The sequence below is a fragment of the Petromyzon marinus genome, unplaced genomic scaffold (genome assembly GCF_048934315.1).
Source record: "Petromyzon marinus isolate PM22_M1 ecotype Great Lakes invasive population unplaced genomic scaffold, UKy_Petmar_22M1.pri1.0 PM_G_Scaffold_42, whole genome shotgun sequence".
NCBI lineage: Eukaryota > Metazoa > Chordata > Hyperoartia > Petromyzontiformes > Petromyzontidae > Petromyzon > Petromyzon marinus.
Genome location: NW_027422994.1, coordinates 1,664,782 through 1,692,394, shown reverse-complemented (window position 1 = coordinate 1,692,394; position 27,613 = coordinate 1,664,782). Strand labels below are relative to the sequence as shown.

At 45.5% G+C, this 27,613-nt stretch overlaps 2 protein-coding genes across 2 annotated transcripts; one reads left to right on the top strand and one right to left on the bottom strand.

The window, feature by feature from the left end:
* Nucleotides 1–2,635: 2,635 nt before the first annotated feature.
* LOC142917136 (uncharacterized) lies at nucleotides 2,636–10,639 on the top strand. Its single transcript, XM_076061840.1, has 2 exons — nucleotides 2,636–2,877; nucleotides 7,516–10,639. The coding sequence occupies exons 1-2, from the start codon at nucleotides 2,768–2,770 to the stop codon at nucleotides 8,201–8,203; spliced, it is 798 nt and encodes a 265-aa protein (XP_075917955.1). The 5' UTR covers nucleotides 2,636–2,767; the 3' UTR covers nucleotides 8,204–10,639.
* LOC116937198 (protocadherin-17-like) lies at nucleotides 10,630–26,594 on the bottom strand. The gene is made up of 2 exons (XM_076061839.1): nucleotides 24,042–26,594; nucleotides 10,630–14,225 (listed from the first exon to the last, which is right to left on the bottom strand). Exons 1-2 carry the CDS (start codon nucleotides 26,555–26,557, stop codon nucleotides 14,129–14,131), a joined length of 2,613 nt encoding a protein of 870 aa, XP_075917954.1. The 5' UTR covers nucleotides 26,558–26,594; the 3' UTR covers nucleotides 10,630–14,128.
* Between the last annotated feature and the right edge of the window lie 1,019 nt (nucleotides 26,595–27,613).

Sequence of the window (27,613 nt, the reverse complement as noted above, 5' to 3'; positions counted from 1 at the left end):
ACCACTCTTAATTACCTCATCGGCGTGAAACGCCAGGGTGAGGTGTACCTCGCTAGTGACGTCATGTCACCAAGGTATTCACCCCTCCCCTGTCCACCGCGCTCTTGAGCGTGACGTCCCCTCCGCATGGGTCACTGCCGATATCGTTCCAGTGGCAATCCTTATTTGGGCAAAGCTACGCCCAGTGACTGGCGGCTCATTAACATAATGTGTCCGTTAAAGCCGTCGCGGGTTTATTGCGATGGGTTCAGCACCTACTATATATATCGCATGTCACATTAACATAATTTAATCATACTCTATTTTTTTTATTTACGGAGCAGCTCATTGTGGGAGGAGCGTGTCTCGTACCCCGGATGTGACGTCATGTCACCTGCTGCCGCGTGACGTCACGAGGTAACAGGAAGCTATCGCTTCCTGCACTGAAATCCGAGGTGAGAAATTCTCATTGCGATTGTGGTTGTTGTGGTGGTGGTTGTGGTTGTTGTTGTTTACCAACGTAGAGCCTCCCTCTCTCTCTCAGGGATGTCAGTTGAGTAGCAGCGAGCATGGGAATCGATGTCCAGGTTGGAACTTTACAACGCGGGGCCTAGCCACGTGGGGCCTTGCCTCCCCTCACCTGATTGCATTCACTTTAATTATCTCGCTTAAGTTTAATTTGTCTTCACCCGGCTAGCCACTTTGTAACTTTGTTTTATTGTAAATATTCGCGCAGTTTTAATTTTCTTTTGTTACCAGGCCAAGCCCGCTTGAGCTGCTATACCGCTATAGTTTTCAGAAACGACCTGCCCACAACAACAACACAAGGTGAGGCTTTCGATTTAAAGCTTTCGTGACTGCAGGGATTCATCTTCATGGTTCTTTCGGTAAAGTCACCACGTAGAATGGAAACAAAGTAATGCAAATAAAAATGAAACGTAATAAAATAAATTCTCATGACGTTTCGGCCACAACACAAGTAGCCTTCGTCAGGTGAAGGAACAGAACTGTTGGGACGACAGCGCTTCAATGAACGCTGCTAAGATTCATAGCGTCTTTTAAGCTAGGTGGGAGAAGTGAAGCGCCTTGACAAAGGAGTTTGCATATCAAACAGGGTAATTTAGCATTGAAATAGCTGAGGGATTAGCTTGTGACTGGTCACAGAAATAGCTATGTTAAAGTCAAAGTTTGCATATCAACAGAGGCATTTAGTATATGGACGCTAAAGGGCTGCAACTACCCAACTATCATAATAAATGTACTCAATATATTATTTAATAAGCTGAGCTATTAACACAAAGCAACTGGGTATACACTACACTATATAATGAATACCATATAGTAAACCAATAAAAAACTAAAATATAAACTATCTCAATGTTATCAATAAACTCTATATACTCTCCAATCAGCTCAGCCACCAACAATAAGTTGTTATATATCACAATGCCATATGGCGAAAAAATGGGTGGAATCTTACCCTCAACTTTAGCACCACGGATAGCTACGAGCCCCGTTCAGACGGACGAGTCCATCCATGCTCTGAACGGAGGAGGGGGGAGAGAAACAGCCACGATGCGCTGTTATACTCCATGTTATAAACCAAACCATTAACCGTGGTGTGCCAGCGAAAGAGCTGTGGTCTGAAGGTCACCGTAAAATACAATTAAGAACCGAAATGGTTTAAAACATCTTTCCAATGGTTACTAAGCCAGAATCCATCTTCTCTGTTGAAATTATCTCTGTGCTTGTGTATCTGGATGGCCTCATGAACGAATCTCTCATGGTAGCTGGTTGGCTTGCAAAGAACCTCCGTCTTGGAGAAGTCAATGTCATGTGAGCCCACTGAATTATTACAGTGATCTGCCACGGCAGAGGAGTTCGTCCTACCGTGTTTCAAGTCTGCTTTATGTTCGCGGATGCGGTCCGAGATATGTCGTTTGGTTTCTCCAATGTAGCTGCGACCACAGAGGCACTTTAGTTTGTAAACACCCGGGTACTGTATGTCTGGAACAGCATCTTTTACAGATGGAACCAGATCACGGATTTTATGTACTGTGTTGAATCGAACCTGGATCTTGTGTTTATTCAGGATTTTGGAGATCTTTTTAGTAATCTCCTGCAATGTAGGGTAAGGTGATGGTTTTGAGTGGCTCCTCAAGAGGATCCTTCTTCATGACTGGAGTGATGGCTTTGCGGATTGTGTAGTTGGAGTAACCATTAGCCCTGAGAGCCTGGTGTACGTGCTTGAGTTTACTGGCAATGTGCTCCTGGTTGGAAATGCATTGGGCTCTATGGTATAGAGTCTTGATGAGGGAGTTCTTCTGGGATGGATGGTGGTGGGAATCCGGTTTCAAGTAAGCATCTGTATGGGTAGCTTTCCTGTAGACAGAGTGGCTCATTGAACCATCAGGTCTCCTTTTAATTAAGACATCCAAAATGGTAGCTTGCCATCTTTTTCGACCTCCATGGTAAATCTGATGGCTGGGTGTATGGAATTGATGTGGTCGCGGAATTGGTCTAGAGCAGGCTGGCCATGTGGCCAGATGACAAAAGTGTCATCCACGTACCTCTTCCATAAGGTCGGGCGTAGAGTGGCAGTCTGGATGGCGCCAGCTTCACATTTTTCCATGAATACGTTGGCTACAACCGGAGACAGGGGGGAGCCCATTGGGGTGCCCTCAGTCTGTTTGTAGAAAGTTCCATTCCAGGTGAAGTATGTGTTGGTTAAGCAATGTCTCACCAGGGGGGTACATCAGTATGCAGTCCTTGATGAACCAAGTCTTCAATGATTGCGATGGTGTCAGGTACCGGAACTTTGGTGAACAAGGACACCACATCAAAACTGACAAGCAGGTCGTCTGGGGACAGGGAAATGCCTTTGATTGTCGATACCAGGTGAGTAGAATTTAGTACCGCAGAGGTGGTTTTTCCATTGAAAGGTCGCAGTATATCAGCAAGAAAACGTGCCAGTTTATAGGTGGGGGAGTTGATAGTAGAGACGATGGGACGAAGGGTGTATCTACTTTGTGTATCTTTGGAAGGCCATATAATCTTGGTGGTCTGGCAGCAGAGGGTTTCAACGAGAACTGTTTGGTCTGATCAATTAATGCTGTTGAATCAGAGATGATTTTGTTCGTTTTGGTAACCAGGCTGTTGGTGGGATCTCTTTTTATTTTTGTATAGCTGCCATCGTTGAGTAGTTCTTGAATTTTGTTGTTATATTCTGTTTTGTCCATGATGACAGTGACATTGCCCTTGTCGGCTGAGAGGATGACAATATCATCTCTCTTTTTTAATTGAGATTATTCAAAGCGTTCATCTTTGCTGATGTTGCTTGGTGGCATCTTAGCGTTTTTGAGGGTTGCAGCGATTTCAGATCTTGCTACGTCTGCAGAGATGTGACTCAAGCCCTTGAGTGCAACGTCGACATGGGCAATGATATCATTAACTGGGATGTGTCTCGGTGTGACAGCAAAGTTTAGACCTTTAGCTAAAACGGATTTCAGGCCATCAGAAATGGAACTGTTACTGCGATTAATATGACTTTGTTAACGTCTATCTTTTCGGTGTGTGGATCCGATTTTTTGTTGGAGAGGTGATTGAATTTGGAAATCAAATTTTCCCTATATTTTGTCGACAGTGGCAGCTGAAGAGGCAGTCATATTGTCTACATGTTCCCAATCCGATGTAGACATTGTTGCTGTCAATGTTAAGTGTGATTTGTTGAGTGTCTTGTCTAACTGATCAAGTTCGGTGCGTGTAAGTCTGATTTTTTCTGAGATAAGAGCGAAGCTAGTTCTAGCTGGAATTCGTTTTGCATTGACAGAAGTTGCAGCAGCAGAGGTTAGTGTAAATGCGGTTGGTATTACCTTAGAGTCGCGGCATCTCTTCAGAAAGGTGAGAGACTCGATTAGTTGAGCTTTGTTGTCCCGGAGTTTGTTGAATGATCTTAAGGTTGTGTGGAATCCCTCCCCGTAGAGGCGGTTAAATTTCGATTTAAAGCTTTCGTGACTGCAAGGATTTATCTTCTTTGGTTCTTTCGGTAAAGTCACATAGAATGAGAATAAAAGAATAAAATAAAATAAGACAATAAAATTCTCACGACGTTTCGGCCACAATACAAGTAGCCTTCTTCAGGTGAAGGAACAAAACTGTCGGGACGACAGAGCTTCATTGAACGCTGCTAAGATTCGTAGCGTCTTTTTAAGCTGGTTGAGATAAGTGAGGCACCTTGACCAAGGGGTTTACATATCAAACAGGAGAATTTATCATTGAAACAGCTGAGGGATTAGCTTGTGACTGGTCAAAGAAATTGCTATGTTAAAGTCAAAGCCTACACATCCACAGAGGCACCTAGTACAAATCAAACAGGAGAATTTAGCATTGAAAAAGCTGAGGGATTAGCTTGTGACTGGTCACAGAAATAGCTATGTTAAAGTCTACGCAACAAAAGGATTAACTCCGTTTATATTGCACACACACAGTGACCCATCTCCCTCTCCCTACACACAACAAATGACGGACTTTTGTCATCTGGCCACATGACCAGCCTGCTCTAGACCAATTCCTCGACCACATCAATTCCATACACCCAGCCATCAGATTTACCATGGAGGTCGAAAAAGATGGCAAGCTACCTTTTTTGGATGTCTTAATTAAAAGGAGACCTGATGGTTCAATGAGCCACTCTGTCTACAGGAAAGCTACCCATACAGATGCTTACTTGAAACCGGATTCCCACCACCACCCATCCCAGAAGAACTCCCTCATCAAGACTCTAAACCATAGAGCCCAATGCATTTCCTACCAGAAACACATTGCCAGTGAACTCAAGCACGTACACCAGGCTCTCAGGGCTAATGGTTACTCCGACTACACAATCAGCAAAGCCGTCACTCCAGTCATGAAGAAGGATCCTCTTGAGGAGCCACTCAAAACCTTCACCTTACCCTACATTGCAGGGGTCACTAAAAAGATCTCCAAAATCCTGAATAAACACAAGATCCAGGTCTGATTCAACACAGTACATAAAATCCGTGATCTGGTTCCATCTGTAAAAGATGCTGTTCCAGACATACAGTACCCGGGTGTTTACAAACTGAAGTGCCTCTGTGGTAGCAGCTACATTGGAGAAACCAAACGACATATCTCGGACCGCATCCGCGAACATAAAGCAGACTTGAAACACGGTAGGACGAACTCCTCTGCCCTGGCAAATCACTGTTATAATTCAGTGGGCTCAGATGACATTGACTTCTCCAAGACGGAGGTTCTTTGCAAGCCAACCGGCTACCATGAGAGACTCGTTCATGAGGCCATCCACATATACAAGCAAAGAGACAATTTCAACCGAGAAGATGGATTCTGGCTTAGTAACCATTGGAAAGATGTTTTAAACCATTTCGGCTCTTAATTAATTGTATTTTACGGTGACCTTCAGACCGCAGCTCTTTCGCTGGCACACCACGGTTAATGGTATGGTTTATAACATGGAGTATAACAGCGCATCGTGGCTGTTTCTCTCCCCCCTCCTCCGTTCCGAGCATGGATGGACTCGTCCGTCTAAACGGGGCTCGTCGCTGTCCGTGGTGCTGACGTTGAGGGGAAGAAACCGCCACCCAATTTTTCGCCATATGGCATTGTGATATATAACGACTTATTGTTGGTGGCTCAGCTGATTGGAGAGTATATAGAGTTTATTGATAACATTGAGGTAGTTTATATTTTAGTTTTTTATTGGTTTACTATATAGTATTCATTATATAGTGTAGTGTATACCCAGTTGATTTGTGTTAATAGCTCAGCTTATTGAAGAATATATTGAGTACATTTATTATATTGATGTAATTTAGACTTAGTTTTTTTCATATTGGTTTCCTGTATGATAGTTGGGTAGTTGCAGCCCTTTAGCATCCATATACTTCATGCCTCTGTTGATATGTAAACTTTGACTTTAACATAGCTGTTTCTGTGACCAGTCACAAGCTAATCCCTCAGCTATTTCAAGGCGCTTCACTTCTCTCACCTAGCTTAAAAGACGCACCGAATCTTAGCAGCGTTCATTGAGCGCTGTTGTCCCAACAGTTCTGTTTCTTCACGTGAAGAAGGCTACTTGTGTTGTGGCCGAAACCTCATGAGAATTTTATTTTATTTTATTATGTTTTATTTTTATTACTTTGTTTCCATTATATGTGACTTTACCGAAAGAACCAAGAAGAAGGTGAGGCTTGTCAACAGCGTGGTGGTGTTCACTCTAGACGCGTGGCGGTGTTCACTCTAGACGCGTGGCGGTGTTCACTCTAGACGCGTGGCGGTGTTCACTCTAGACGCGTGGCAGTGTTCACTCTAGACACGTGGCGGTGTTCACTCTAGACGCATGGCGGTGTTCACTCGACGTGTGGCGGTGTTCACTCTAGACGTGTGGCGGTGTTCACTCTAGACGTGTGGCGGTGTTCACTCTAGACGTGTGGCGGTGTTCATTCTCTACATGTAGAGGGGAAACCGGGGGATCGGGAAGGAAATCCACATGAGGAGAGAGAGAGACATGCAGCCTCGACTGTGTTGATTGATCCTCAATTAACTACTTGGTGGAGTGAGTAAGCATTAATACTGAGCAGGTGAAGGTGGCCAGGCGTGGGTGTGGACACACCACCACCTGTGAACCATGCCAGTGTGTGACAGTGGTGGAGCTAGTGGGGGTGGGGGGGCATTCATGTTCTTGGCTCTTTCAGTGGAGTCGCGTTGGGGGGAAGCAATAAAATAACAGAATATATGTTTGTTGTTTTGTTGTTTCCCTTCGGCGTGGCTTTGCCGAGGGAGCTAAGAATTTGAATGCACATTACAATTCCTTATAGGGGAAACACATACTAATTTACGGATTACTAACATAGCATATAATCACTAACACACATTACAACTAATTACTAATCTACAACTCATTACTAATCATAACCATTGACTGATTACTAATCGATTATATAATTACAATACCCCCCCCTCCGCCTCTAATCACTGCACCTGATATGAGTTAAATGATGACGTCACCCTGCTGCTCTATATAAAACCGGGAGCAAGCGAGGGCTTTACCATTCTGGCGAATTGCCCGATGCTGGATGTATTTACCAGCAAAACGTCGTACTCAAACTGTAAATGTTGTGGATTCACTCTTCAACACACCGGTGGGCTAAAGTAGTGAATTATTTGTCTTTTGTCAACGTAACACTTTTTGCTGATTGGCCATGTCGGGTGGTGGAGGGTTATGACACATTTATAAATAACGCGATCTAACCCGAAAACCTTAATTATGAATATTGGTCGCGAAAGCCTACGTGTTAAACTGTGCCATAACAGCCCGTGTGATGAATTTGGGACACTTTTCCACTATATCATGAATATATTAATAAGTATAGACGTGTAAGTCACCGGTTACTGTGTATATATGCTTTCCTCTGTGCATCGATACTGACGTGTAGATGGTGTGGATATTATTTTTTCTGTCTGCAGCTGATGCTTCCTCTGACGCTTCCTCTGCAGAATTGGTCTGATGAAGCAAAGGCGCTCGGCGCAGCTCAGTACTACAAGGCAACATTGCGACCGGTGTGCATACAGCACGGATCGTACTGGAAATTTGACACGGCACAAGAGAACTCACACAGGAGAGAAACCCTTCAAGTGCAATGTGTGTGGGAAGGCGTTTGCACATTCATCTGCCCTTGTAACACACCAGAGAACACACACGGGAGAGAAACCCTTCAAGTGCAGTGTTTGTGGGAAAGCATTTTTACAGTCATCTGCTCTTGTAATACACCAGAGAACACACACGGGAGATAAACCCTTCAGGTGCACTCTGTGCAGGAAGGCGTTTGCACAGTCACCACATCTTAAAGTACACCAGAAAACACACAAGTATCAGAAGATCCACAAGGAGTGGAGTCTGAAATCGGCTTGTGAAAGTCAAAGTGCCACCATGAGCCCATCCCTCATGAAACAAGAACCGGAAGAAAATCCCAGCTTGGACACTATTAAAGGTATTGAGGTGAAATGTGAAGGAGTGATGGTGAAGAGCGAAGAAGTGAAGGTAAAATGTGAAGATGAAGATTCAACTCCAAAATGGAACCTTCACATCGATGGAGGCAACATGAAGCAGGAGGAGAATTCTAACTGTGAGGCAGAGCGAGGCAACTTCCAGCAGTTGGTGGAAATGTTGGTGGACTTACTCTGAGACAATACAGAGTCAAGTGGATACCCGGTAGATGTGTAAACCAGAGACGATGTCGCTACAATAGATGCACCTTTGTGTCTTATCACTCGCTCTAGAAGTGTCTTATCACTCGCTCTAGAAGTGTCTTATCACTCACTCTAGAAGTGTTTTATCACTCGCTCTAGAAGTGTCTGATCGCTCACTCTAAGTATCTTATTACTCACTCTAGAAGTGTCGTATCACTCTAGAAGTGTCTTATCACTCTAGAAGTGTCTTATCACTCACTCTAGAAGTGTCTTATCACTCACTCTAGAAGTGTCTTATCACTCACTCTAGAAGTGTCTTATCACTCACTCTAGAAGTGTCTTATCACTCACTCTAGAAGTGTCTTATCACTAACTCTAGAAGTGTCTTATCACTCACTCTAGAAGTGTCTTATCACTCACTCTAGAAGTGTCTTATCACTCACTCTCGAAGTGTCTTATCACTCACTCTAGAAGTGTCTTATCACTCACTCTAGAAGTGTCTTATCACTCACTCTAGAAGTGTCTTATCACTCACTCTAGAAGTGTCTTATCACTGACTCTAGAAGTGTCTTATCACTCACTCTAGAAGTGTCTTATCACTCACTCTAGAAGTGTCTTATCACTCACTCTAGAAGTGTCTTATCACTCACTCTAGAAGTGTCTTATCTCTCACTCTAGAAGTGTCTTATCACTCTAGAAGTGTCTTATCACTCACTCTAGAAGTGTCTTATCTCTCACTCTAGAAGTGTCTTATCACTCACTCTAGAAGTGTCTTATCACTCACTCTAGAAGTGTCTTATCACTCACTCTAGAAGTGTCTTATCACTCACTCTAGAAGTGTCTTATCACTCACTTTAGAAGTGTCTTAGCACTCACTTTAGAAGTGTCTTATCACTCACTCTAGAAGTGTCTTATCACTCTAGAAGTGTCTTATCACTCACTCTAGAAGTGTCTTATCACTCACTCTAGAAGTGTCTTATCACTCTAGAAGTGTCTTATCACTCACTCTAGAAGTGTCTTATCACTCTAGAAGTGTCTTATCACTCACTCTAGAAGTGTCTTAGCACTCACTTTAGAAGTGTCTTATCACTCACTCTAGAAGTGTCTTATCACTCACTCTAGAAGTGTCTTATCACTCACTCTAGAAGTGTCTTATCACTAACTCTAGAAGTGTCTTATCACTCACTCTAGAAGTGTCTTATCACTCACTCTAGAAGTGTCTTATCACTCACTCTAGAAGTGTGTTAGCACTCACTTTAGAAGTGTCTTATCACTCACTCTAGAAGTGTCTTATCACTCACTCTAGAAGTGTCTTATCACTCACTCTAGAAGTGTCTTATCACTCACTCTAGAAGTGTCTTAGCACTCACTCTAGAAGTGTCTTATCACTCACTCTAGAAGTGTGTTAGCACTCACTTTAGAAGTGTCTTATCACTCACTCTAGAAGTGTCTTATCACTCACTCTAGAAGTGTCTTATCACTCACTCTAGAAGTGTCTTAGCACTCACTTTAGAAGTGTGTTATCACTCACTCTAGAAGTGTCTTATCACTCACTCTAGAAGTGTCTTATCACTCACTCTAGAAGTGTCTTATCACTCACTCTAGAAGTGTCTTATCACTCACTTTAGAAGTGTCTTATCACTCACTCTAGAAGTGTCTTATCACTCACTCTAGAAGTGTCTTATCACTCACTCTAGAAGTGTCTTATCACTCTAGAAGTGTCTTATCACTCACTCTAGAAGTGTCTTAGCACTCACTTTAGAAGTGTCTTATCACTCACTCTAGAAGTGTCTTATCACTCACTCTAGAAGTGTCTTATCACTCACTCTAGAAGTGTCTTATCACTCACTCTAGAAGTGTCTTATCACTAACTCTAGAAGTGTCTTATCACTCACTCTAGAAGTGTCTTATCACTCACTCTAGAAGTGTCTTATCACTCACTCTAGAAGTGTCTTAGCACTCACTTTAGAAGTGTCTTATCACTCACTCTAGAAGTGTCTTATCACTCACTCTACAAGTGTCTTATCACTCACTCTAGAAGTGTCTTATCACTCACTCTAGAAGTGTCTTATCACTCACTCTAGAAGTGTCTTATCACTAACTCTAGAAGTGTCTTATCACTCACTCTAGAAGTGTCTTATCACTCACTCTAGCAGTGTCTTATCACTCACTCTAGAAGTGTCTTATCACTCACTCTAGAAGTGTCTTATCACTCACTCTAGAAGTGTCTTATCACTCACTCTAGAAGTGTCTTATCACTCACTCTAGAAGTGTCTTATCACTCACTCTAGAAGTGTCTTATCACTCACTCTAGAAGTGTCTTATCACTCACTCTAGAAATGTCTAAATACGATGGTTAGCAATTATAAAAAAAGAATTCGTCAAAAAGTGGTCTTAAAATAAAAAATGTAACATGCGACATTTCAAGCAATGGCCTTTATTCAAAGAGCATGGGTCACAGAGGGGATAATACAAGTTGAATACCGCATTCTACATGATGGGGCCTTGATTAGAATTATATTTTTTTATGTTTTCTGATGACCAGTTTTTAATTGGTATATGAATAGTTAGCAAATCGGTGCTATTGGGAAACAGAAAACCTTTCAACAATCAAAAAGTACAAAATTTAATAACAAGTAAAATACCGTAAAAATATGTTCAGTTAAATGACAGTAATCTTTCATTTAAGTGCAACTTAATGCCTCAGAAAATCAAAGTGCCATGGGTCAAATTTCAACTGAAACATTCGAAGAACATATTCTTAGTTCTTTCGGTAAAGTCACGTTAAAGGGAAACAACAAAATAATAAATTATATATAAAACAAAAAATTTCGTCTCCCCCCTCCTCTTTTCAGAATATAGATGGACTAGTCCTAAATAAACTGCCAAATCGCTGCACGTGGCGCTAACGTTTTTTATTATAAATAAATAAATGCACCGTTAAAAAATAAATTTATGCAAACCAACAGACCTGAAGACGACCGTTTGTGTTATGGTCGAAACGTCGTGAGAATTTGTTTTATTGTTTTATATATAATTTATTATTTTGTTGTTTCCCTTTAACGTGACTTTACCGAAAGAACTAACAATATGAATTACTGCAGTCACGAAAGCTTTAAATCAAAATTTTATTCGAAGAACATCTCCAGATAAAAAAAGAAAGTATTTATTTAAACATCCCATCGGTCATACAGAGGGCATTTGGCTCAAACCCAGGCAAACTCTGGGTCGGTTTCGACATTGAGTCTCGCATCAGCCAGAATCAGCCTTGTTGGAACCAAAGAGGGTCAACTATCAGATGTTTAGAGTCTAGGACTTTCTCTTAGACATGGGTTCCTTGGTCGACGAAAAAAAGAGTATACAGGGTGCGAAAAAAAAAAAATTCTCCCGATTTGAAATCGCTATATCTCTGCAACCACGAAACTGGCCCCATGAAAGAAAATCTTACCGCTTGAAAGGGCGGGGCATAAAGGTTCAAATGATTACCGCTAGACGCTTCTCCGAGTGCACAAACAGCCCCTAGCCTCAGTCATTTGCAAGACACACTGCCTCCAGTGTTGGATAGGTCGCACGGGACCCCAAGACTTGGCGCTACACTCTTGGCCCCAAAGATCCCCAGACATCACACCCTGCGACTTTTTCTTGTGGGGATACGTCAAAGACCGTCTTTTTGTGCCACCATTAGCGACTAATATGGATGACCCTTAACAGAATCACGGCAGCGGTGACTTCAGTGGAAGAAGACACTTTGAGAGGCATTTGGGACGAATTCAACTATCGTCTCGATGTTGTCCCTACAGCAGGTGGAGGGCACATAGAGCATTTATAAAATGGTTAGTAAAACTTGATAACTCATTAAACCGTTTGTAATTTCAAAGGAGTATATTTCATGATGGCAACATGTTACAATTACAATGTTGCCATCGTGAAATATACTGCTTTGAAATTGGGTCCATCGTTTTGAAACACCCTGTATAATACACTACGCAAAAGAATCATCACATCAGTGTACAATCGGTGCATTTTACCGCGGTCATGATGAAGTCAAAATTCTACACCTGGACTTACTTCCACTCAACAGCTCACGCGTGATGTCATTTCCCTTCGGGCGAAATTACGTCTTTGCTCGCTCGCGTTTCGTGACGTCATCATTGGGCCCTTTAGCAAAGGCGGGAAAGTTTCGTCGGGCAGGGCGTTAACGTCGTCGGCGTCGTTATCAGCGTTATAATTACACCACATCGCCTCTTGTCGCGGTTTGGTGTCTTGACAAGTTCATGCTCGTTATTGATACCAGCATGGTCGACTTTCAAGTGTTACGCTGCTGCTGCGCGTGCGGAACTTTCCAAGTTCATCAGGCGAGTGATGCGTGCGCCTGCTTGCGGACGAACCACTTTTAATTAAACCATCAACACATTTGATGTGATATGAATATGGGCCGTTGCCCGAAACGTCGCCTGGCATATATTTTTTCTGTTAAGGCTGCAGTGATATTGATGAATGCATTGAGTTTTAGTTTCTGTTGTCCTTGTGCACCGCTGCCAACGTAGAAGCAGTATCGCCAAATTACTTGTTTACATGCCGTATTGTCGTATATGTAATTGAAAGGCTTGCATGGGCCACCACGCCTGGCTAGGATAAAACCTTCCTGTCCATGGTTGATAGGTTAATCCAATGATGATGATGGCAATGGCTGCAAAGCCATCCGGCTCAACTTGCGTACCGGGAACGAACCCCACTGAGCTGCAATACGGCTCACCCGCAAGGTGGGCCCCCATGTGGTCGTTGATGGCTTTTTTAATAATTGTCATGTCTCGTTGTCATCCAATGTTTTTTTATGACTGGCAAATAAGTAACTCGCGTCATAATTTGGCGATACAGCATTCGTTGGCAGTGGTGCGCAACTAGCACAGTGCATAAGAACATCCTATGTGCTATGAAGCACATACAGTCCTAGAGACGTGGCCTCGCTGCACCTCCGGCCACGCCCCCACTTCGGTCTCTCGAGACGGAACCAGAGCCAGCATCACATGTCCTCCGGGGCCTCCGTTTCCGGGCCCCCTTTAATCCCCTGAGTTGGCACATGCCCTCTCCCTCTCTGCGACGGGACCCTGCTCCGTAGGGGCCTGCTTCTCCGCCACGTCTTCGTCGGCTCCCTCGAGAGGTACGTGCACACACCATTACCATTTGTAGTTGCAGTCGGCATATACGCCGTAGAGACGCCATTTAGGTCTCTATATCACCCCCCCCCCCCGCCCCCTTATGAAACTCAGCCGTCTTGGCTGACCGACATAAAACCAATGTAATGTGTGGGCCGCCAACCTAGAATGCAACAAGGGAACAATACAACATATTCTTGGTTCTTTCAGTAAAGTCACGTAGAAGGGAAACAAAAATATAATATAAAATATATTTTTATTATTTCGGTAAAGTCACGTAGAAGGGAAACAAAAATATGACGAAAATATATTTTTATTGTTTCCCTTCTATGTGACTTTACCGAAAGAACCAAGAATATGAATCCCTGCAGTCACGAAAGCTTTAAATAAAAAAAAACAACAAATAATCCCGACCGAGGAAGAACCAATAATTTGAACCAAGGAGAGAAGAAGGGATGGAGGAAGAGAGAAAAACAACTTGGATGCAATTATTGACAATGGACAAGCCACCCCGCACATAAAACACCGCACTCGAGCACAAGACGAGCCCGAGTCAGCCATTGACCCATCTGGCTCGAGTCGCGGTCGCGGACCATGGGTGTAGGTGCACATCGACGCCGGAGGATGGTCATTTAAATCGAACCGTCTTTTCCTGAGTCCTTGATGCCGGCCCGTCAAGCGAGGAGGGTGCGGGTCCACCGACGGCTACGGAAGCAGCCAGAAGAAGGCTCGACGAGCCCAGCACCTCCTGAGCCGAAGAACCCTCATGTGGTAGGAGGTCGGGCGATGGTGGCTCCGGATTTCCCCGTTCCCCCCGGGCCGGTCTGACCGGTGACGTCGGCCCCTTTAGGCGCTTGGACCCTGCGGGCGGAACAATAAAACTGTCCTGAGGGAGGACGTCAGCCGACGTGCGCCCCAGCTCATCGGCCTGACCAGACACCCGGCCCTCAGGAAGTGGCGATAAAAGACTAACGTCAGGCGGAAAAAAACGTTTTAGCCACGACAGGTACACAAACCAGTCGCGGCGACCACACTGAATCCGCACGCACTGCGGACTCCGCACCTCCACCACTTCGACCGGCCCTGCCATGTAATTCGGGGAGGTACCCAACGGGACGTGGGGGTAGTGGAGCCACGCCTTGTCTCCTGGCGTCCATAGGGTAATGGACTGGCGAGGCTTGACGAGCCGTTCGTTGGCCGCCTGTCGCAAGGCCGAGTTCCCCCAGATGCCTCTCTAGCTTCATCTAATCGCTGTAGGGCAAGGCGTAAGGGGTTCCATTTTTTTGTTCCATTTGGTATAGCCCTGTGAACCATTCGGCTCTTGAATCGGGTGCAACCGCAACAAACAAAAAACAAAAACATGAACAAGAAAACATCTTAAAGTGATTATGTCACTGTGCAAACAGAAAATCCAGGAAAAAAAACCATCAAAATATTCCTGAAATAGCACCGTACACCAACGCTGTGTGCAAAAATCCCAGTGGGATGCAAGTCAAACAACAACAACAATAACAACCACAAGACAACTAAGATTAAGGCCATCAGTCTAACTCCGTACTACAATAAACAAAAACTTGGCCAAACCAAAAAAACGTTTTCGAAATCACCAAAATAAAAGCCATAAATGCAATGTAACAGTGATCATAGGGACTGTGACCGAATTTTTAACAATAAACTACATTAATATGTAACATCAAACCCGAGAGCCATATTTTAGGTCACTGAATAGCAGTGGCAGCTAGGGGTGTACAACTCCTCTAGAGCAGTTTTGAGTGAAGATCTCATAGGTAGTGATTCAAGTTGCAGTTTATTGGCAATAGCATTCCAGACCCTGGGGGCATCAATAGCAAAGGCCCTTCCTCCGGTTTTTGTACTGCAATAGGCAACGTGAAGCTGGTAAATGAGCGAAGACCTGAGGTCAAATTTGTTCTTTGAAACAGAGAGGAGATCCAGTAGGTAGTCTGCAGATTTTTTTGTAAGTACATCGTGAATAAATAAGATCTGGTGCACAAGTCGTCGAACATTAAGAGATGTTAAGTTTGACCCAATGTAGAGATCACAGTGGTGAGTCCTATATGGGCAGTTCAATGCAAATCTTAAGGCCGAGTGATAGATGGAATCAAGCTTCTTCAGTACAGTACTCGGGGCTGATTTATACACGATGTCACAGTAGTCAAGTAGAGGCAGTATGGTAGCTTTTATCATTTCCAAACGGAACATTGGGGGGAAGCAGTGCTTGTGCTGATACAGAAAACCAATTTTTATTTGTCTTTTTACCAATATAATCAATGTGATCTTCAAAATTCAGTTTTGAATCCAGGATGACCCCAAGATACTTATAGATCTTGACTTGCTCTATTTGATAATTATTTAAGGAATGTAATTGGGGAAAAATAACTTCCTGCTTTAGTCCCGGTGAGAAGCATAGCACCTTGGTTTTGGAGGAATTCAGGACTAGTTTAAGAGCAACTCGCTGATGTTGTAGTTTGTTGAAATCACCCTGGAGCTTAGCAATCACGTCATCTGGAGAGCGGCCAGCAGTAATCAGTATCGTGTCATCAGCAAAAGATTTATCCTGGAATGATCCAGGTCAGTGCCCAAGTCATTGACATAAAGAGAGAACAAGAGGGGGCCGAGGATGGAACCCTGTGGAACCCATTTTGTTATCTTAACACTGTTTGACCTCCAACGATCTGTGAATACAGTTTGGGTGCGAGAAAAGAGGTAATTTTTTTAACCATTGTACTGTGTTTTCGGAAAAACCGAGGCAACTTAGTTTACTAAGCAGGGTGTTGTGGTTTACTGTATCAAAAGCTTTGGGCAGGGTCAAGAAAAAGACAGGCACAGAACTGCTTATGATCAAGGCTACTGTAAATTTGATTCAGATAGTCTAATGCAGCAGATGGGGTGCTGTATTTTTTTCGGAACCCAGATTGTTTTAGATGTAGTAGATTGTTGGTGGACAGGAAACTGCTAATTTGGTAGTTCAATAATTTTTCAACAAATTTCATCAATGGGGACAAAATTGAGATCAGTCGGTAGTTATTGGGATCATCTTTAGGGCCCCCTTTGTGAAGTGGACGGACATAGGAATGTTTCCATTCTAGAGGAACTGATGCTTCTTTGATGGACAGATTGAAAACATGGGCTATAGGTTTGTATATTAGGTGACCAACAGTTAGTAGAGCAAGGACGGGAAAACTATCTCCTCCGGTAGAGGAGGACCCTTTGAGGTAGGACAGTTGTTTCAGAACATTACTTTCGTGGATTGGCTGGAAACTAAATTTGTTTAATGTTTGGACAGGGGTGTAGGAATTTGCATGAGCAGGGGTGACTCCCAATACATTATCAAAAAGATTACCAGCTTCAGAAAAATGAAGGTTAAAATTCATAATAAAGGTTTTTGAGTTAGATCGCGTTATTTATAAATGTGTCGTAACCCTCCACCACTCGACACGGCCAATCAGCAAAAAAAGTGTCACGTTGACAAAAGACAAATAATTCACTACTTTAGCCCACCGGTGTGTTGAAGAGTGAATCCACAACATTTACAGTTTGAGTACGATGTTTCGCTGGTAAATACATCCAGCATCATCGGGCAATTCGCCAGAATGGTAAAGCCCTCGCTTGCTCCCGGTTTTAAATAGAGCAGCAGGGTGACGTCATCATTTAACTCATATCAGGTGCAGTGATTAGAGGCGGAGGGGGGTATTGTAATTATATAATCGATTAGTAATCAGTCAATGGTTATGATTAGTAATGAGTTGTAGATTAGTAATTAGTTGTAATGTGTTAGTGATTATATGCTATTTTAGTAATCCGTTAATTAGTATGTGTTTCCCCATAAGGAATTGTAATGTGCATTCATATTCTTAGCTCCCTCGGCAAAGCCACGCTGAAGGGAAACAAGAAAACAACAAATATATATTTTATTATTTTATTGCTTCCCCCCAACGCGACTCCACCGAAAGAGCCAAGAACATGAATTACTGCAGTCACGAAAGCTTTAAATTAAAATGTAATGTGTATTATTTAATAATACGCTTCCAGGCCGCACTAAGCCTGTAGCTGTCAGAGCGATTAAAGTTATTTTTATTCCTCTCAATTTCAATGGATTCTCTAATTAGTCTTTGCCAGTAATAATTAGTTTTACACAATACTGCAACATTATCAAAATCAATTGAGTGTCCTTGTTGACAAGCATGTTCTGCCACTGCCGACAGTTGTGTTTGAGATAATTTAATATTTCTCTGATGTTCTTTTAGTCTTACACTGATGTTACGTCCCGTCTGTCCAATATAGCATCTGCCACATAAACAATCCGATATACACCTTCTGTAATGCGTCTTTAGTGCAAGATACTAGTTTTTGAATTTTGTGTACTGTACCAAATCTTACTGTAATGTTTTGCTTTTGCAAAACACGGGCTAATTTGTCAGTTACTCTTGAGATATATGGAATTTTTATTGTTTTAACAATCTGATCGCTTTCAGCAGTATTGCTTTGTGATCGTGATTTGGCATTCAGTGCTGTTAATTTGAGCATTATTGTAGCCATTCTGTCGTGTTTGATCTCTCTCACTAGACTCTCACCATCTGACACTGTTTTAGCCCGATGTATGAGCATCTTGATAAGAGAGGATTTCTGAGCTGGATGATGATGTGAATCTGCATTCAGATAGGCATCAGTGTGCGTTTGCTTTCTGTAAACGCTGTGTGTTATTTTACCGTTTAGGCCATGTCCAAGCAAAATATCTAGGAATGGGAGTGTGTTATTCACCTCCATTTCCATGGTGAACTGGTTGGCCGGGTTTTGTGCATTGAGATGATTTAGAAAATCATTAAGTGTATCTTTACCAAGTGGCCAGACAACCAAAGTGTCATCCACATATCTAAACCAAAAGGATGGTTTTAATGTGCTCGAGGCAAGTGCTCTTATTTCAAAGTTTTCCATGTACAAATTTGCTATAGCAGGCGATAAAGGAGAGCCCATTGCTGCTCCTTCCTTTTGTTTAAATAAATCCCCTCTCCATAAGAAGTAAGTGTTATTTAAACAATGGTCAGCAAGTTTCGGAATATCTTTTGGTAAACTGGTATTCTTTACTAGTGTATCAAGCAATTTAAGCTAATTGATATGTGGCAGAGCCAATTGTACTGACTATGGGTCGTAATGGGATGCCGATTTTATGAAGACCACTGCAATAATTGCAAATTCATTAATCCCTAAAAATGAGCAATACCAAATTAATCCAAGGGCCTCAAAACCACCTAGACTCTATGGGCTACCAAAGATTCATAAAATCGGCATCCCATTACGACCCATAGTACAATTGGCTCTGCCACATATCAATTAGCAAAATATATAACCAAACAAATACAGCCCTACATCGGTAGGACATCTTCATTCATAAAAAAAATTCAGAACATCTTGTGAATGTGATTAGATATATTAAACTTACTCCTGATGATATTCTGGTAAGTTTTGATGTGATTTCTCTATTCACTAAGGTTCCAGTGAGCGAATCGCTTAAATTACTTGATACACTAGTAAAGAATACCGGTTTACCAAAAGATATTCCGAAACTTGCTGACCATTGTTTGAATAACACTTACTTCTTATGGAGAGGGGATTTCTTTAAACAAAAGGAAGGGGCAGCAATGGGCTCTCCTTTATTCCCTGCTATAGCAAATTTGTACATGAACACTTTGAAATAAGAGCACTTGCCTCGAGCACATTAAAACCATCCTTTTGGTTTAGATATGTGGATGACACTTTGGTTGTCTGGCCACATGGTAAAGATACACTTAATGATTTTCTAAATCATCTCAATGCACAAAACCTGGCCAACCAGTTCACCATGGAAATGGAGGTGAATAACACACTCCCATTCCTAGATATTTTGCTTGGACATGGCCTAAATGGTAAAATAACACACAGCGTTTACAGAAAGCAAACGCACACTGATGCCTATCTGAATGCAGATTCACATCATCATCCAGCTCAGAAATCCTCTCTTATCAAGACGCTCATACATCGGGCTAAAACAGTGTCAGATGGTGAGAGTCTAGTGAGAGAGATCAAACACGACAGAATGGCTACAATAATGCTCAAATTAACAGCACTGAATGCCAAATCACGATCGCAAAGCAATACTGCTGAAAGCGATCAGATTGTTAAAACAATAAAAATTCCATATATCTCAAGAGTAACTGACAAATTAGCCCGTGTTTTGCAAAAGCAAAACATTACAGTAAGATTTGGTACAGTGCACAAAATTCAAAAACTAGTATCTTGCACTAAAGACGCATTACCTGAATTATCAACAGAAGGTGTATATTGGATTAATTGTTTATGTGGCAGATGCTATATTGGACAGACGGGGCGTAACATCAGTGTAAGACTAAAAGAACATCAGAGAAATATTAAATTATCTCAAACACAACTGTCGGCAGTGGCAGAACATGCTTGTCAACAAGGACACTCAATTGATTTTGATAATGTTGCAGTGTTGTGTAAAACTAATTATTACTGGCAAAGACTAATTAAAGAATCCATTGAAATTGAGAGGAATAAAAATAACCTTAATCGCTCTGACAGCTACAGGCTTAGTGAGAGGAATAAAAATAACCTTAATCGCTCTGACAGCTACAGGCTTAGTGCGGCCTGGAAGCGTATTATTAAATAATACACATTACATTTTAATTTAAAGCTTTCGTGACTGCAGTAATTCATGTTCTTGGCTCTTTTGGTGGAGTCGCGTTGGGGGGAAGCAATAAAATAATAAAATATATATTTGTTGTTTTCCTGTTTCCCTTCAGCGTGGCTTTGCCGAGGGAGCTAAGAATATGAATGCACATTACAATTCCTTATGGGGAAACACATACTAATTAACGGATTACTAAAATAGCATATAATCACTAACACACATTACAACTAATTACTAATCTACAACTCATTACTAATCATAACCATTGACTGATTACTAATCGATTATATAATTACAATACCCTCCGCCTCTGATCACTGCACCTGATATGAGTTAAATGATGACGTCACCCTGCTGCTCTATTTAAAACCGGGAGCAAGCGAGGGCTTTACCATTCTGGCGAATTACCCGATGATGCTGGATGTATTTACCAGCGAAACGTCGTACTCAAACTGTAAATGTTGTGGATTCACTCTTCAACACACCGGTGGGCTAATTATTTTTTTGTCTTTATTTGTCTTTTGTCAACGTGACACTTTTTTGCTGATTGGCCGTGTCGGGTGGTGGAGGGTTACGACACATTTATAAATAACGCGATCTAACCCAAAAACCTTTATTATGGATATTGGTCGCGAAAGCCTACGTGTTAAACCAAAGTTAAAATTATCAACTATTTTTTTGGGAACTGAAAAATATTCCTCATTTTGGTTAAGCTCAACGGGCAGATTATCTGTTTTGGATGCCTTTTCGATACATTTGAATGTTTTCCAAAAAATCCTGGCATTTCCATGTGATTCCAGGAGAATGGAGGAAAAGTAGGCATTTTTTCCATGCCGTACTTTTTTGATGCATCTATTCCTTAAAATCCTGTATTCTAGCAAGTCATTTACCAAATTACTTTTCTGAGCACATGCCCAAGCCTTGTCCCTAGTTTTCATGAGCTTTGTAATCAAAGGATAATATCATGGTGGGCGGTTGCCTTGAGTTTTAAATCTAACCAATGGAGCATGTTTGTTAAGAATTTGCAGAAACGTGTACAGTTGTCCCTCACTATAACGCGGTTCACCTTTCGCGGCCTCGCTGTTTCGCAGATTTTTTTAGTGAAATTTCGCATGCTTTTTTTTCCTGCGTACAGTATGAACGCGCATTGTGTTCGGCGTCCTGATTGGCTAAGGGAGAACCGCACATCTGTTCTGCGTCCTGATTAGCTAAGGGAGTACAAAATGCGTTCGGCTAGCCAGATTTACAAAAATGTTTGGGCTTGAAAACAGGTTTTGATCTTTGGTTTCATTTACTAATATTGTACTTATTTTTTTAAATCTGCGAAAGTTTGAACTTTGAGAGTGTTTAAATAAGAGAGAAATGTGAGAAAATGTTAATGCCTGTCTGAGAAAAGTGTTTAAAAGTGTGTGGTTAGGGGTTTTACGGCCTTAAAAGATGTATAATAATTGTAAAAAATAAAGCTGATTACTTCGCGGATTTCGTCTATTGCGGGTTATTTTTAGAACGTATCCCCCGCGATAAACGAGGGACCACTGTACCTGAAAGTCTCCCAAGCCGTAGTCAGGTTGGGGATATCACAGACCTTGTCAATATCCGAGTAAAGCACATTAGTAAATGCCTGAGTGCTGAAGTGCCTCAAAGAGTGCTTCTCAACAATTTTAGCAGGGGCTTTGGGTCTGGCTGATGATCTCACCCCAAAAATGAAGGAGCGATCACTAAGGTTATTACCCAGAACACCAGTCAGTGCGAAATTGTGAGGGGCATTTGTCAATAGGATGTCAAGCAGAGTTGACTGTCCCGGATTTTTTAGGTTGGGTCTTGTGGGGACATTTATTAATTGAAACAGGTTAAATTCATCTGTTAAATTTGTGGCCATGGCTGGCGAGTTTAGCCAAATCCAATTTAGATCACCCACTAAAACTATTTCACCTTTAGGCAGGCCCCCAAAAAGCTCTCTCAGTGCCGATGCAGCTTCAACATCCTTCCCACTAGGCGGTCTATAGCAGCACACTACCAATATCTGTTGATTATTTGGGAGAGTTATTCTGAGAGCCAAACCTTCAAAGCAACATTTTTTAAACAAGGAGTGAGCTGGTGAACATGCAATAGTATTACGAACATAGATGCCAATTCCACCTCCTTTAGATACTCAGTCAAGCCGAAAAAGGTTGTAGTTCAATCGTAATCTGCTAGTCATTGATGGTAGGAGTGAGAAATGTTTCTGTTAGGCAAAAAATGTCCAGGTAAAGATCTGCCACTTCTAGTTTTAGTTGACTTAATTCAATCACAAGCCCACTGATGTTGACATGTAGAACACCAACACCTTTCCTGCCAGAAAAATCTACAGAATTATACGAGTTCTTTATATTTGGGCCAGGATGAAGCTCAATACCACCCAGAAATAAGAAAAGTAGAATTAATAGTTTGCACAAGTATTTTCCGTGAAAGGATGAAGAGCGGTGAACCTTGGACGAATAGCAGCAGCTCGCAGATGGTGTTATTTTTAAGAGCAGAATGAAGTTTGAAAGGAGTGCTGGTGAAGTAATGGGACAAAGATAGGGTTTAAAAGGATACAATGATGGAGTGTAGAAGTGTCTATGAGCTGTTTCATTTGCAGGTGTAGTGGCAAATCGAGCAACAAGTATGGACGCAAAGTAACGAGGGTAGCCGTTTGTAGAGTTGAGTGTGGCACTAGATATGGCCGGGAGGGACAGCAGTATGATATACAGCAGGAGAATTGCCATCTTTAAAATATCCGGGGTATACATAGATTAACACACAAGCAGAATAGAAAAATATATATATAATTATAGGCCGAGCGCGAGAAAAACGTCTTGCCGCACTCGTCACACATGCCCGGCTTCTCACCCATGTGCTAGGGTCCGATATCCTAGTACACTTCTCCAGCGGTTTTAAGTGCACATCAATCGGTGGGTCACGCTCCCTTCCATACATCAAAAAGAACGTGGAAAACCCAGTAGAAGCATGCGGGGCGGAACTGTATGCTGCGAGCACACCTGGAAAGTGTACCAGTCGGATTGTGTTTCATTGACACGTTGGCATAACATCGAAGTCAGGGTTCTGCGTAACCTCTCTACCATACCATCCGTCTGGGGGTGATAAGGCGACGTACCCACCTTTTTGGTACCCAAATGCTCGCAAACCTCCTTCAACAGCTTCGACGAACATTTTTTTGCCTTGGTCTGTCAAGAGACATTCAGGGGCGCCTTTGTCTAATACGTAGCCATGAAGGAACACGTCTGTGATGGTCTCCGCCGACTGGTTTGGTAACGGCCAGGCCATTGGCCAACGCGACAAATACTCCACCTTTGAAGATGGGTCCTCGCTGGGACCACGTGTTTCGTGTTTTTTTTAAACGTATATTAAGTTCGCCAAAAGGAGTGCCCGGATCTCAGCACGATTCGTATTGCGTAATTGTGGCAATCCGTATTCTTCTAATGTGCCTCATTATATCCGCTTCTGAGTCTCTTAAACATCTGCCACCAGCAGATCCCACGGACTCGTGGGAATCCCCCCCCCCCCCCCCCCCGTGTCGTGCTGCTCAACCCTCGCCTGTCCGAGCGACAAATGCGACCACCATTACATTATAATTGATAACCGGAGTAAAATGCATGGAGATGAAATTTCAGCAAAGTCAATGAATCATACACAATGCCAACTATGGCCCAACATATTTTATACTTGATTGAAATTTAATTACGTGGACAGTCTATGGAGATGTGTATAGAATTTTTTTGTATTTCCCCCTCGCCGTGCATGCTGCATTGTGCGTAACGCACACTTGGTGGAGGGGGGGAGATGATGAATCGTGATGGACGATTGATTTTCAATATTTCTTAAGTTATTGCCAGGGCAGTCACGGAGTGAAAACTCAGCGGAGATTACTTCGCAGGCCTCCCCGGGCCCGCGCGGTAACTTAAAAAAGGGGGGCGTCTCACATCGTTTACCTGTGCGGCAGGCTGCGCGAAGCCGCCGAGCAGCAGGTCAGACCGGCACGCGCGTCCGCCGCCTCCGAGGGCAGGAACGACCGGTACTCGTAGGTGTCGAGCGCGATGACGGATGCCGGATCGCTATCGGAGCCCGCCTTGCTGCAGGCGGCCGCCTCGAGCTCGTCACGCACCAGCATCACGTCGTTCTTGCGCGGGCTTGGCCGCGCGCTGGACTCGTCGGCCGCGCGGCAGTTGTAGATGCGCAACTCCTTGTTCTCCCGCTTGCAGTGCAGCACGATCATCGCCATGGCCACATTCAGGACGCACGACACTGCGCCCAGCGCCACGATCACGATGAACGATGTCTTGAAGGCGCCGCCCCCGCCGGTGCCGCTGCTGCCACCGACATCGTCGCCGGAGCTGCCCAGGAGCCGGCCCTCGGGGTGCGCGTCTGTGACGAGCACGCGCACCGTGGCCGTGGCGGTGATGGCCGGCTCGCCCCCGTCGCGCACGGCGATGGCAAGCTCGTGCCGCGCGTGCTCGTGGGGCAACGCCCGCGCCGTGCGCACGACCCCATTGGAGGCGTCGATCCGGAAGAGGCCACAGTCGTTGCCACGTACGATGGCGTAGCTCAGTCGGGCGTTTTCGTTTCCGTCGTCGTCGGACGCGCGCACCTGCGTGACGAGCGTGCCGGCGCGGGCGCCCGGCGCCACGTACACGTCGGCCGTGCCGTTGGCGTCGAGCGGCGGCGCGATGACCACCGGCGCGTTGTCGTTCACGTCGCCGATGACGAGCGCCACGGCCGCCTCGCCGCGCAGAGGCGGCGCGCCGTTGTCGCGCGCCTGCACGCGGAACTCTAGCCGGCGCGTGCGCTCGTGGTCGAAGGCACGGAGGGCGTAGAGGGCGCCGCTCGCCGGTTCGATGGACACGTAGGCGAACACCAACATGCCGTCGATCTGCGAGTCCACGATGGAATAGTCGACCTGCGCGTTCTGCTGCGCGTCCGAGTCGCTGGCGCTCACCGAGCCCACGTAGGCGCCGGGGATGTTGTTCTCGGGCACGTGCAGCTCGTAGGCGGAGCGGGAGAAGTGCGGCGCGTTGTCGTTCTCGTCCGTGACGCGCACCGCGAACGTCTTGACCGACACGAGCGGCGGCACGCCGTTGTCCCGCGCCACCGCCGTCAGGTTGTACTCGGCAGCCGCCTCGCGGTCCAGCTGCGTCGCCGTCACCAGCGCGTAGACCTCGCCCCCGTCCGAGGCGTGCAGGGCGAAGGGCAGCGTCGCGCCGGACCCCACGGCCGACGCGCTCTCGAGCGTGCAACTCACGCGCCCGTTGGGGCCAGAGTCGCGGTCCTTCACGCGGACGAAGGCCACGAAGGCACCGGGCGGCACCCCCTCGGACACGCCGACGACGGCCGCGTCGTCCGTGACGCTGCCGCCGCCCTGGCCGAGGACGAGCACCTGCACGTCGGGCGCGTTGTCGTTCACGTCGAGGATGCGCACGAGCACCTCGCTGTATGCGGGGATGGAGTTGGGCCCCCGGTCGCGCGCCTGCACGTAGATCTCGTAGACGTTGGCCTCCTCGTAGTCGAGGGTGCCCTCGAGCGTGACGCGGCCCGAGCGCGAGTCCACCGCGAAGAGGTCGCTCACGCGCGGTGCCTCGTGCGCCCACAGCGTGTACACCACCTCCCCGTTGGCGCCCTCGTCAGGGTCCGACGCGTTGAGCTGCACGACGGGCGTGCCCACGGGCGCGTTCTCGGGCACGCGCGCCCGGTACACGGGCCGGTCGAACGCGGGCGCGTTGTCGTTGGAGTCGAGGACGCGCACGGTCAGCAGGGTGGTGCCGGTCAGCGGCGGGTGGCCCCCGTCGAGCGCGGTGAGTACGTACGTGTGCACGGCCTGGCGCTCGCGGTCCAGTGTGCGGCGCACCACCAGCACGGGGGCGAAGGCGCCGCCGCCGCCCGCCGGGTGCACGTCGAGGGCGAAGGCGCCGTCGTCGGGCTCCATCGCGTAGCGCCGCAGCGCGTTGGCACCCGCGTCCGGATCGTGGGCGCCATCCAGCGTGAACCGCGTGCCGGCCGCGGCGCTCTCGGTGATCTCGAGGAGGGCGCTCTCGGCCGGGAAGCGCGGCGCGTGGTCGTTGACGTCCAGCACGTCGACGCGGACGCGCGCCAGCTCCGTGGGCCGGTCCAGGACGGCCCCGAGCAGTAGGGCGCAGCCCGAGTCGCCGGTCGCCCGATGGCACACGGCCTCGCGGTCGAGGCGCCCACGCACCCGCACCTCGCCGCTGTCGGCGCTCACGACGAGGTAGTCGGAGGCGTTGGTGCCCTGCAGCACTCGGAATCCACGGGTGTGCAGTTGCGCGGCGGTGAGGCCCAGGTCGCGGGCCAGGTTCCCCACGAGCGTCCCCGGCGGCTCCTCTTCGCGGACCGAGTAGCGCAGGGCCGACGAGAGGACGGAGGCCTGGGCGGCGGTGGCGGTGACGGCGCAGCGCAGACAGCACAGGCAAAGGAGGGCAACGCGGAGAGGATCCATTTTGCTGGGGCAGGGCGAGCCGGGGCACGACGCGCGGTGAAGATCGACCGCCGAGCTGCGTGCGTGGACAGCGCTGGCTGAGGTATCAGAATTGCAGGGAGATAAAGGGGGAGGGTCGAGCAGGAATAAGGCATGATTAATAAAAATGACATGGGGATACAGGTTCTGGGAGAAAAAAAACTGTGAATTGTGGTTTTTAATTAAGACATTTTCAGTTGTGTAAATGAAATTTTGACGTGAAAATGTAAAAATTAATAATGCATAATCAATAGCTATTAACAGTGTCTGAAACATTGCGTGCCATTCACACGATTCGAAGCTCGCAAACCGCAGGTGCAATCTGCGACCGCGTTTGTGCGACACCTCGCTGCAGCCGCCGCCGCGAGAGCCCCCTCCAATCAGGGATGCATTGTTTATCCCAACTTGCACCGCAGGGCTCATCGGAGGTGAGCACGGCCAAATCTCCTGTGCATTATCCATGGAGCCGCTCTCCGTTCACTTCCGCGGGCTCTCGACGATGTGAAGTCAAACGGTGGAACATTGGTGGTGGGCGCGCGGTCACGTGTGGTCATGCCACGTACGGATCGCCGTAATACGCCAACGTTTTACACTACGGGCTAATGCGGAGCATCGTAAAATGTTGCCACCCCCCCCGAATAGCGTCGTGGTTGTTCCAAGCAGTGACAAGTGTGAGGGATATTTAGGCAAACGTATGCGCGTTGCAAAGGCCGTTGTTTTCTTGCCATCATGCCCTACTCATGAGTATGTCAGACTCCCCTCCAGCTTGTCATGGCCAAAACCATTGTTACACTTAAGCAGCGTGACCAACAACAAAAAAACATGTTCATGAAGCCATCCATAGACATAACTTCAACCGGGAAGATGGATACAAACTGAGCAATCATTGTAAGGATGTTATTAACCAAGTAAAGTCTTAACTGACAGTTATGTTTCCATCCTACCTGCCTGTTTCAGCTGTTATTTCCGACTCTCCGAGTACATCACCAGGCTAAATGTCTGTGAGGCAGCCCAGGCACAGGATCCCCTCCACCTCCG

Coding starts and splice junctions, on each gene's coding strand:
- LOC142917136 (XM_076061840.1), top strand. CDS start 2,768: ATGATTGCGATGGTGTCAGGTACCGGAACTTTGGTGAACAAGGACACC. Junction 2,878..7,515: donor CCTTTGATTGTCGATACCAG/GTGAGTAGAATT, acceptor CTTCCTCTGCAG/AATTGGTCTGATGAAGCAAA.
- LOC116937198 (XM_076061839.1), bottom strand. CDS start 26,557: ATGGATCCTCTCCGCGTTGCCCTCCTTTGCCTGTGCTGTCTGCGCTGC. Junction 14,226..24,041: donor TCGCGCAGCCTGCCGCACAG/GTAAACGATGTG, acceptor TTCCGCCCGCAG/GGTCCAAGCGCCTAAAGGGG.